This window comes from Mixophyes fleayi, chromosome 2, assembly GCF_038048845.1.
Source record: "Mixophyes fleayi isolate aMixFle1 chromosome 2, aMixFle1.hap1, whole genome shotgun sequence".
Taxonomy (NCBI): Eukaryota; Metazoa; Chordata; class Amphibia; order Anura; family Limnodynastidae; genus Mixophyes; species Mixophyes fleayi.
This window is the reverse complement of record NC_134403.1, coordinates 81,612,181-81,624,765: the sequence shown is the minus strand read 5'-3', so window position 1 is coordinate 81,624,765 and position 12,585 is coordinate 81,612,181. Positions and strand designations below refer to the sequence as shown.

The window sequence follows — 12,585 nt, the reverse complement described above, 5'->3', positions numbered from 1 at the left end:
CACAAATAAGGACATGGTCGGAATCAAATCCAGTATACCAGTCACTAGAATGACCTTTGCATTGCATTTTACATATATTTCATTGCCCGTGTAATACCGTGGCCACATAAGTCACAGCAGGCCCACAAGCTTTTGTCCCAACCCTATTGCATCCAGTTTAAAATAAATTAATAGACAAATTCAAAACATAAAACAATGACATGAAAAGTAATGTGATTGAAATGTGAGGAGGTAAAAGGAATGCTAGAAAAGGCATATAGGGGGTATAATGATTACACTATGCAGTTTGCTCACTATGCAGATTGCAAAGAACATTTACTCATTTTAAATATATTTAGTATTAACATATTACATAAGTGAGTATGATATTTCTTATACTATTTTATAGGGAAAACACAATTACTCTTATTTTAACTGTAAATATCACTATGGGAGCTAAGTTCACAGTAAGTTTTCATCATTTATTCATGGTACAGTGTAAACATTCTCATATACATAGCTGTGAGGACCGTGCGTCCGGGTTGATTCGTTCAAAATCAACTAGGTGAATCGTTGCAACCAAACTGTGGTTTATTCAGACAGATGGTAAAAAAAGGCAGAGTAATTCCCTAAAAGTACACCGTAGGCACGTGAGGGACGCACAGTTCCTAGACACCACACAAGATATAGGCATAGACCTTAAAAACAGTTTGAATAACACTGATTATTACCACAGTCATGAAGCTAATGGGGAGTGTATTAGGGTGGTAACTTGCTGGTGATTGGTGGTAATATGACCTATGACCAGCTAACTCCGAAGTGTCGTCGTCCCCCCCTTCTGACTGGTAACCATTGGTTCCCTGAGGAGAGGGTGCCTAGGAGTCCGGGCCAGAGTATCTCATGTCATGTCCTTGTTGACTAGAGGACAAAAGTGGATATTATAGACTTTGTTTACACTCCTTGTTTAGCCCAGACCCCTGTCCTGTCTTATATTTGCTTAACTCTTCCACCTGGCGACATTGAAGAAATAACCCTTATAACATACAATCAATAACCTAAACTGCGCATGAAATTCAACTGCATATTTTAGCACATGCATGTGAACAAAAGTACAATAAACTAACACAGCCCAATGAGAACAGTTCAGTAGGCAGAACAAAGCAATGAAATGCAAATGTTCTTATATCTTATACGCTCACGTCCAAGTTCACAGTATGAGTTCTCACCATAATATTTCCATATAAATAAAAACTTCTGTTATAGTATTGTTGATATAATTGATAATAATGAAAGCATAGTAGCAGGTTCTGCAATAAGCCTGCACCATTTAGTATATGGGTGAAGCAAGTTGAATATTGCACCTTGGCACAGTCTGCTGATGACTATAGCATTTTCATATATCTTATTATATTAGGTTATATTTGTTAAACATATACATACTGTATTATTCTAATCATTTGAAAGCTATGCATTAATCAAGGATGGAGGTATTTAATTCAATCTGTTAATATTATGCTTGTATCTAACTGTATCTGGTACCTCGGACTGATCATTTTGTTATGAGTTTGCCAAACCCCAATCACTAAGTAGCTTTCACAGATAAGGCACGGCCATGGTAATAAATAGTCATTTGAACATCATGACCTTCACAATATATTTTTACATTTATTTAATAATTTTTTGGTGCTCTACTGCTATCTACTGTCTCAGAAAAACTTTTTTTTCACCTTTGTTAAATTTGCCATTGATGTACTTACTGGGGAAGGGGGTAAAAAGAGCACAGTTACACTCAATAAGAAGAAAGTTATAAATTATATATTGCTTTGTATATGTATAATCTAGAGATCCTCAGCGTCAAGTCTTTTTGTCTACACAAATGTCTTAGGAGACTTTTGTGTAGACAAAAAGGATTCCAGCTTAGGAGAAATATGCAACACAAGTTGGTGGCATGACTCAGATGCACTCTGAACATTAAGCATAAAAATAAGGTAAGGTTTTTACTTTACTTTTTTTGGTTTGAGTGTTGCTTTTTGGCATCCCCAATGGCACAGGAGGCTGACTCAATAGTATAGGTATGTCTTGGTGCATAGAATCTAAAAAGGGTCACAGTAGATGTGCAGATAAACTTCCGTCCCTATATACTATTGTGATAGAGTGAAAAGATATTTTTTTATTGTATGTAGAGCTTAAAAACACTGGATTATATTTCTGTTAAAGCAGAGATCAAGAGTTTATCTGACACACTATAGGACTGCTTTGTACTGTACATGGGTCATAGATGGTAAACTGAAAGCTATTATAAATGGCACTGTTAGTGTTTGGGGAATTCCAGTTGGTGTGAGCAACTACTGGTTTGACAACTGCAAGCTCAGTGGGCCCCTACTCTTGCCTTGTAATTCAAATACAAATGACATTAGGTAGTGCACACACTCCCGCCATGTACATAGATGCTAATTGTGTGAGATCCAGAACTTTATTAAATTATTGCAATGTTATGTATGTAGCCCCAACAACCCGAGCAGGCTGCACATACGCCAATAACATAATGACAGCCGGGGGAGAACTACATCTCCCAACAAACCAGAGTGGCACTTTTGGCATAAAAAGATGCACAGAGGAGCAGGGCGGGAAACCGAAAGAGGTCCTTTGGGAATAGAAAGTGTGGAAACTGGAGAGAGGAGCAAGAGAAAGCAGAACCGGGAGAATGGAGTTAGCAAGGGAGGAAAAAAATCCTATATGAGAACTGGAGACCTGAGTGGGAGGTCTAAGAGGTCTGAGAGTGAGAGAGACAGACCAGAGAGAGAAGTGAAGAGAGAACAGAAGAGGCCATTCAGTAAGCAGTGGATACGGTTACCTGAATCCATTACAGAGAGAGGCCATGCTGCCAAAGAAAGTTGAATAATTAACACACATATGCTTTATTGTAGGTTTATATGAACGGAGTATTTATTTTTAATTATGCACATTCATTTTTACAGCTTTTTTCTATAACTTGTGGGAAAGAAACACAGGGAACATAGATATATGCTTTTGATCATATTCCATTAAAGTAAAGTCCATCTTTATGGACTTAATTAATTAATAATAAATAAGTGCAATGGCAGGAAAAAAAAGATCATGTCATCACAAAAGAGGAAATAAAAGCATTTGCAATGTTTAATGATCCCTGAGCTTACAGGATATGGCAGTGAGAGGTATGAGAGGAAGATGGACTCTGAAGGCTGGGTGCCTTGTAATGAGTAGCAGCAGCAGACCACGGTCAATCAACAAGCAGAGGTCAAGATTCCATGGTTCAGTGTGGTCTGTAAATGAGGAAGGATCAGGAACATGAGTCTAAACATACAGGCACAGGCAAGATTGAAGTAACAAAGCACAATTATCTGACATTGAATAAATATTATAAGCTGCTCCCTGGTGATTTACGGAAGTCAATGTCAGCTGTAGGTAAGTAGATTAGTGACCTAAGCACTGAGCATGTCCAAGGAGATAATTAACATTCTGAACAGAGTTTGTTCTGGGCATACTCAGGGTGTCTGAAGAATTTTTTTTAAAGTTTCTGATATCATGCTCTTCCACATATTTACATTTTTGTAAAATTTCTATAATCAATGAACAGAAAACCCAGAAGAATGTCATGATCTTCAGTCACAGCCAGTGAAGTATCAACAGCAATAGCAGCAGTAGAATCCACATCGGAGCTATGTGGCTCCAGGGCCCTACTATGATCCCAATAGGCCACACAGGCTCAGGGCTGCTTTGATCTTTCCTTTTCTTTTGGACTGTGGAAGAACTAGCATTGCTTCCCTAGCAGTTAAAGGAGACTTTGTAGATTGGGAATTCATGAATGCGCAGTAATCCCATGAGAATTTAGAACTAAAATAAACTAGACAGCACTAGTGTTTCTATAGGTTAAGGAGGACCTGATTTTACATATGGGCCCGGAGCCTTTAGCTACACCATTGGTAGTAGGCTCATTCATTGTCCAGGGAGGGGACAATGAGAATTGCTCATTTGAAGGTATTACATTTTCAGGGTGTACACATCATGTTATTCAAGGTACATTACATATGAAATTTACTACTTGTGTTTTTATTTGTCTGCTTGTATTTATTCCAGAAATGTATTGTTATTCTCGAATATTTATTCTTACTGATGTGCTGTCCATATATTTTATTTCATAATATCTCAAGTCCACACCAAGAACGGTGTCTGTCAAGTACATCAGTGTGTTCAAATCCTGTAGGTCTGCAATAAAATATAAACATTTGATGCCCCTTGTTTTTGGAATACTTATGTCATAACAGCTAATGAAAACTAAATATTGTTCAAAGTATGTATTCAAGAAAATATTTACTCCATGATTTAAAATAAAATGAATGCAATGTTTTATTTAAACATATAGAAATACACAATTGATACATGTCTATCTCGATATATGACCATATCAATAGTACTCATTTCTGGTGCATGCAACTTAGTTCTCCCATAAGTCACTTACAATATTTAATGGAGTGGTGAAAACAGCATAAAAGCTTCACTTTTAAAGAAAATCACATTTTTCAGGGCATAGCTGACAACATTAAGCCTGTAGTAAAGCAGCAAGTGTTACCACAAATGATTATGCTAACATGCTATTAAGGGAAGGAATTTAGAAGCAGCAAGTCATGGAGAGCTGACATACATGCCCTCCAAAAGGATAATCATGGCTATATATATCATCTTTTGGGAAAGTTTGTTGGTATGTACTGTAAAGAGCCAAACAACTGCTTGCTGCTTAGTGCACATATTAATAAACAACAATCATTCTTTTACTGTCAGACCTTATCTGTAGAAACAAGAACAGCCTGAGTGATAATTGCCCTGCTAGCCTCCTTGCCTGCTGACCATTTGTAATGAGACTGGTGCAATCCTCATGGGGTCTCATAGTCCAAAAAAGCATTAGCCTTAACAATCTGCCACTCAGATTCCTCTTTAAATAATCACCAGGAAAATGTTACAAAGTACAAAAGGCATCAATATAGTTTGTAATGTTACCCCAGGGGCAGATCTAGATTTATTTTTAGGGGGGTTGGAGGTACTGTCACTGTGATTGGTGGGGCCCACCCTCTCCTTCAGTAATGGCACTATATATATTATGTATGTGTGTCTGACGGCTAAGAGGCAGATAGAGTATAAAGCACAATCAGAGAGGCCGATCTGTGTCTACCTCACATGTACATAGTGTGCGGCCGTAAGTAACCTGCTCCTGATAGGGGGGCGATCTACCCGCTCTGGATCCACCACAGTGTTACAGAACCACTTTTGCAGTAATGTGTCTGGTTATGGGGAAGCACATGGATTTGTGGCCATGATGACGGTGTCTGTGGTTCATTGGTGGTATTGCTTTCCAGGTACGGATAGACTAAATGACAGCACATACATTTTTGTTATTACCAACATGGAAAAATAAGATTTTCTTTTGTGGGACGAGATTATTTAAATGAGATAAAGGTGTAGAAAGGGTTCATTTATATTAGAGTTACCTGCTTTGTGGAAGGGCACAAAACAATGTTCTCCCTACAAAAGGACATGATTGATTGATCTGGCGTCTTCCTATACTTTTAATGGGATACTTCTTGTACTTTTCAGTTGCACTTCTATGGTAAACCACAAAGTGGCATATGTAATAAAGACAGTCCAAATGTTTTCTGACTCTCATTATTGATTTAATACCTTAAATACCAGAAACAAAACTAAACTGAGTTTATATGAATAAAGGTCGTGGTCCCAAAGCGTTATGTGGTTGAACTTTGAAGTGTTGTTTCACTATTTACTATCTACCATCCGCACAGATTGATATTTTAGCGACAATTCCAAGGAACAGGAATTTGATGTGCACCGATTTGAACATGGCATATATTGGGAGACCCCCTGATTGCGTGGATAGCCTTGACACTTATGTAATATTTTGCTTTTGTGTTTTACTTATTTAATTCTACCCAAACTCAATTTTCAGTTTTGGGCGGGATTATCTTTTAAACCTTTAAGACTCTTTGACCTTAAAGAGAATTTGTCATCAGGTTTTCTGTGGTCATTTTATAGCTTTATTACATAGTGCCTTATGCTTTTTGTAAAGTGTTTCTTGATCCATGCCCTGTGATAGAGCATCTAATAAAGTGAGTTATTTATGTGTTATGCTCTCCCCTGGCTAGGATTTGAGCTAAGCTATAGAACTACGCAATGCTTTCTCCACAGCTGGTTTCCTCAGGAGTTCACTACAGGAGAGCTGTGATGTAGAAAGGAATTCGACCCAATTGGCAAATTGAATCATGCAGAGTTTTTCTGTTGCTACATACATTGTGGATTATTGTCAAAATTATCTAGGGCAGCTGAAAACCACCAAGACAATTCAGAGCTCATATTGAAAATAAGTTCAACATTTTTACTTTTCATCTCCAATTTTAGTAAAATATTCTGCATCATTAAAGGTAAATGTGACACAATTTCTTCAATCTTCCTTCCTTAACTGATAATAAGGATCCTTTGCAAATTACCTCAATTTAACTGTTAACTTGTCTGCTGCCTTCTGGTGGAAAACAGATATATACTGGGTACACATATACATTCTCCTGTACCTTTCGAGTCATTCCTGAACCCTCCCTCTCTTTCTCCTCTTTTGAAGTTCACTCTATCTGTCTCTTCTACCCCATCCATCTCCTTGTCTCTGTCATCTACTGCCTCCCTGGTCCCACTTCCCTTTTCCTTGACAATTTTGGCTTCCCCACCACCTCTCCTCTGACCTCCCCTCCATTATCTTGGGGAACTTGAACATCCCTATTGGCAACCCCATTGACCCTGCTTCCATTAAGCTGCTCGCCCTTTCTTCCTCCCGTGACCTCTCTCAATGGACCTCTTCCCCTACCCACTGCCTTGACCTTATCTTTTCCCACCTATTTGGTCTCTCTGACTTCTCCGTCTTTACCTTTCCACTATTTGATCACCATCTTCTCTCATTCTCACTCTCCTCGACTCCGGCACCCCTCCCCATGCCCAAATTGACTTCTCGAATCTAAATCGAATCCAGTCTTAGGCGCAACCTCAAAGCCCTTGATACTGATATTCTGTCCTCTTCTCTCGAGACTCTCCCCTCTCTCCTATCCACCCAGGCCTGCCCCAATCAGGCGGCATCCCTCTACAACCCCACCCTTACCTCCGCTCTTTATTGAGCCGCCCCTGCCCATTCTGTCCACCTTCGCTGCTCCAAACCCCAACCCTAGCACTCCAAATTTACCTGCTTCCTTCAAAAATGTTCTTGTACCGCTGAACGCCACTGGAGAAAATTTTGTTCCCTGACTAATTTCCTCCACCTCTTCACAGTCCTCTAACCCACGCCACCTCTTTGCCACACCTCGCTCATCTATTTAATCTGTCCCTCTCCACTGGAATCTTTCTCTCATTGCACCCATTCTAAAGAAACCTAATCTTGACCCCAGTTCACTCTTTAACTATTGCCCCATTTCTTTTCTCCCCTTTACCTCCAAAATACTTTAGTGGCTCATCTGCAACCATCTCACCACTTATCTTTCTGATCACTCCCTCCTTGATACTCTCCAATCAGGTTTCCGCTCCCTCCACTCCACTGAAACTGCCCTGGCTAAAGTCACCAACGATCTCCTATTGGCTAAAGCCAAGGGCCATTTCTCCCTTCTGATTCTCCTGGACCTCTCTGCTTCACATCCTCCAGTTCATTGGCTTACATACACCTACTCCTTGGGAGAACTCATCAGCTCCTTCAGCCTCAAGTACCACCTTTATGCTGACGACACTCAACTGTACCTCTCATCTCCTGATCTCTCTCCATCCCTCCCTCCTCTCTAGCCTGTCCGCCTGCCTCTTTGCAACGCCTCATGGATGTCCTCTAGATTTCTTATACTTAATATTGCTAAAACCAAACTCATTGTCTTTCCTCCATCTCGAACCTCCTTCCCATCCGACCTCTCTAGCACTGTTAACAATTCCTCTATCTCTTCTGTTCAACCCCTCCTCTCCCAGGATACCACCAAATCTCTCATCATCTCCCACTTGGACTACTGTAACCTCCTTATTGGCCTCCCACTCTCAACTCGCTCCACCAACGCAGCTGATAGACTTATCTTCCTTTCTTGATGCTCCACCTCTGTCTCCCCCTCTACCAAGCCCTGCCCTGGCTCCTCTTCCCCTACAAAATCCTTTTCAACCTCCTCACCCTCACATACAAGGCCCTCGCCAACTCCACTGCTCCCTACATTTCATACCTCACCTCATCTCTATTCACACTTCATCCCGCCCACTGCGATCGGCCAATGATCGTCACCTCTCTTCCCCTCTGATTACTTCTTCTCACGTAAGCATTCAAGACTTCTCCCGTGCAGGCCCTCTCCATTGGAACGCTCTACCTTGCTCCATCAGAACATCGCCCAATCTGTGCAGTTTCAAACGGTCAATAAAAAGCCACCTTTTCTTAAAAGCCCTTCAGTCCTTCGCTTAGACACCCACCTTATCGGCTACCTCTCCCTCTCATCCCTTCTTCTCCCTTCCTCTCTTGTTCCATGCGACTATCTCTGTATCACCCTTGTGTCTTCAGCTTGTTTGCCCCTCCCTTTAGATTGTAAGCTCCTTTGAGCAGGGCCCTCTCTCCTCCTGTTTCTATCACTTTTAACTTTGCTCTCCAGCTACTCAACTCCTTCTTGGACCTTCTGCCCTCTGTCGCCTCTTGCTTTTCTCTGCACCATTCAGTGGCTCTTAACTTGTCAGCCACATCCACCCTCTTGGGCACAGGTTTCCATCTTGTGCTAAATATCCCTCAACCTCAACCTTTCAGCCTGTCTCTTTACCTATGCTTTGAGCTTCCTGAGTTATAGTGCTTATTGTAAACTTTATTGTGCTGTTTTACTTTGCACTTTTCTATTGTTTATCTCTGTACGGCGCTACGGACAGTTTGTGGTGTCCTATAAATAAAAATGAATAATAATGATAATAATAATAATAATAATAATAATAATAATAATAATAATAATAATACACACATATGCAATATTACTTGAGTTGCAATTTCTTTAACGATTTTACCAGCGATTCAACGTCCCAATGAGCATGCCAATTCATACGTACATACCTACACAATTTCAGATCTGTGATTTTCATCTCTCATAACCATCTGCTGAAAATATCGTAACTTTGTACACTCTACAGATATCTGCCTACACTGCTGGTCAAGAGTGCATACACACTTCCACATTTGCCTGACATTGTTCCATTGTTGATCGTGATTTCTAGAAAGTTTAGAAAACCAAATCAACAGATGCAATGTGTTTTGATATGATAAAACACTTAAACCCCCCGGTTTTGGCAATTTTCCCGGCAGTTTAAAAACCATCTCATTTATTACAGGCCAACCACCAGTAAAATGGCTGAAACAACAGTTTCACAAAGCACCACTTTACAGATCGTCATACCGGTTTTTACCATGATCAAAATACAAACAGCCAGATTTACCAAGCTTCTGTTTGACAAACCGCCTGGAAAAGCGCCCACAAAACAGCCAAAACAAAAAGGTGTTTTGGAAGCATGATTGCTCAAACTGCATGCTGTTTAAGCTATCATGTCATTCAGTACATAGAAGGAGGCACCATTGACTTATGAATTATGGGGGCAATCATTATTTATGGATTAAAGAGAAAAATACATTCATGGGGCCAAATTTTATTTTTCATTATATTAAGTGGGCAGTATTATTTTATTATTATATTATAGGTGCACTATTTATTATGGGGCAGCACGGTGGCTAAGTGGTTAGAACTTCTGCCTTACACCACTGGGGTCATGAGTTCAATTCCCGACTATGGCCTTATCAGTGAGGAGTTTTTATGTTCTCCCCGTTTTTGCGTGGGTTTCCTCCGGGTGCTCCGGTTTCCTCCCACACTCCAAAAACATATTGGTAGGTTAATTGGCTGCTAACAAAATTGACCCTAGTCTGTGTGTGTGTGTGTATGTCTGTCTGTCTGTCTGTCTGTCTCTGTCTGTGTGTGTTAGGGAATTTAGACTGTAAGCCCCAATGGGGCAGGGACTGATGTGAGTTCTCTGTACAGCTCAGCAGAATTTGTGGCGCTATATAAATAAATGGTGATAATAATAATATGCAGTGCCACAAGTGTACGTCATAAATAATTATTGCTCCCATTACCAATCGAATAGTGTTGCTCCCTTAATATAATTATATATTTATATTTGTCCCATCATATAATATAATAATATTCCCCCCTTGATATAATGAAAAATACAATTTCCCTCCTACATTAGTTATAAATTAATTTTGCCCCTTAATCAATATAGGATTGCCCACATAATTCATATAAATGGTGACTTATCTTATGTTCTGAATGTCTTTTTTCCAGCAGTTTTGATGGCAATTTATCTGCTTTCATACCGCCACATATCACCAGGCATTTAACATTGCAGCTATTAAACACCCTGCAGTAAATGCGGGGACTTGCGGCACTAAACCACTGATGATGTGCGGCGGTTTAGAACAGCCACCTAACACAATTTTTAGTAAATCTACCCCTTCAACTTTAGCACTTTAACACAGATGATCCAAAAACATAATGTAAGCAAATGGACAGCGTATAATAGGTGTTCACTTCACTTTGCGACAATTTAACATTGACTGCAGCATTCAGTTTATGGCTCAGTAAAATAGAATAGAGTTCTGTGGGAGTGCCCATTAAGAACATAGTACATTATGCTGCAGTGCAGCTTTGAGAACAAGCTTTGAATGACTTCTTTAAAGTGAGAATATAGTACAAAGTTTTGTTAATGTCTCTGTATAGAGCCTTATGGAGTAGAAAAATGAATTTAAAAAAATGCCTGCAATTTCTCTAATAAATTGGAGGTTATGAATGTAAACAAAAGTTGAGTGGACATCTCCTTAAAGCTTAATCTAATTGTATGTACTGTGTTCAAAAAAATGCTACATAAACAGCTGAAACATAAATCAAAACTAGCCAAACACCCGACAATAAATGGAGACAACCTAAAAATAATGTTCTATATACCCTAGACTGTTGGAATTGCATCACAGTTTGGGTAAATATATCATATGCATATTTCGCAAAAAAACAGCTGGGTTAGTGAGATAAACAAAAGCTTCCCTTAGTTCGGACAATATTATAAATTCAAACAATCCTTATGGTACCATAGTATATAGTCAAGGATTATTTTATAGATATCGAATTCATCACTCTGCAAACTCTCACAATGCAGAACATCATAGTTCCACTTTTACTGAGTACCTTATTTTATTGTTCCATTAATAGTTTGCAAATTAATTACTTACTAATCTGCAAACATCACCCTGTTCTAAATACCGCCTCTTATTTGCTGAATAGCAGCAACTTTGAAGAGAACTCAATAACTGCCCTATCCTATTATTTGCCAAACACTGGCAGACAATCTGCTCCTTCTTGGTCATAAACCACTATATTCAACATACAGTATCTCCTCCTAAGAGAAGATTTCAAATTAGTGATGAATATAGCCTGAGCGTTTCTCACAACATCAACTGTCTAATGCTTACAAACACCAACATTTCTTGAGATAGATCTGGATAAAAAAAGTACTATGACATACATGTCAAATGTTGACATTTTTACCAAAAAATTTTTTACCTTTTGCATGATTAGAAAGTTGCTTTGTCTTCTTAGTTGTGTCCTAGGCATCAGTTGTTCTCACTCACCCTAACCATGTGCTTAAACAAATGCAGGCTGACATGAAGCGAATTAAAGAAGCTAAAAATACAGAACAAAGTGATGAACGTATTGTTCCATTCACAAACTGAGAATGGGAGGGGTGAAAGTATCCTGAGTGTACTAAATAATTGTTGACATTGTTCTGATTGAACCGCTAGCATGCCTAGATTTAAATGTCTGCTTCACGGACTACATCTGATCTCCTAATACTTGATGCAGTAGGGAATTTGGCTTTCATCGGCCCTTCTCAGTTCCTACAAATAACAGAATGAGGCAACAATGACTAAAGGGCAACACATTTACACAACAGGAGCAGAGTGACATGTAAGTATACATGTCTGTCAGGGAGCTTATTAATGAGTGCGAATGAAACATGTCTTATTACAGTTGAAGAGGGGAGTGTAAAAACAAAATTCCTTAGCTTCTTCTGTTGTCCATTGAGCACATTTGCACCTTGCACTGGGTATAAAATAACTATGCTTTGTTCTTCATCCTGTAAGTAATAGAGGCCTGTGTGAGTACTGATAATTCCTTTGGTTTTCAGCACTCTTATATTGGACAAGGGGTGATTTTCTGGGGAATCATTTATGTTCTAGGGTCACTAAGCAGGCCATTGAAAGTCTAGATTAAAATCCATGTCAGTAATTGTCCAGATTGAGACTTTCCTTTTAAAGGAGGTGAAAACACATGTTCCTCAGTGCTCCAGTATTTTTAAAACAAAAAATGGTGCACCCATGAGACTAAATTTTCTCGGCCAATAATTGCCCCAACCTGCTACTTCAGCAATAAAAGAGTTAATAGGAACCTATATTTCTAATCCTGCAAAATTAAGTGCATTAAG

At 39.3% G+C, this 12,585-nt stretch overlaps 1 protein-coding gene across 2 annotated transcripts in view; it reads right to left on the bottom strand.

Annotated features, from left to right (window-relative positions):
• Positions 1-12,585, bottom strand: part of STAC3 (SH3 and cysteine rich domain 3) — a 67,426-nt gene that overhangs the window by 37,951 nt on the left and 16,890 nt on the right. Inside the window, exon 1 of one of the 2 annotated variants that reach the window (XM_075199403.1) lies at positions 11,664-11,712. The exons of the other annotated variant lie outside the window; for it this stretch is intronic. Within the exon in view, the coding sequence (XP_075055504.1) occupies positions 11,664-11,672 (9 nt within the window). The 5' untranslated portion in view covers positions 11,673-11,712. Of the gene's footprint in view, positions 1-11,663; positions 11,713-12,585 lie in introns of those variants that run through there. 2 annotated transcript variants of the gene reach the window in all.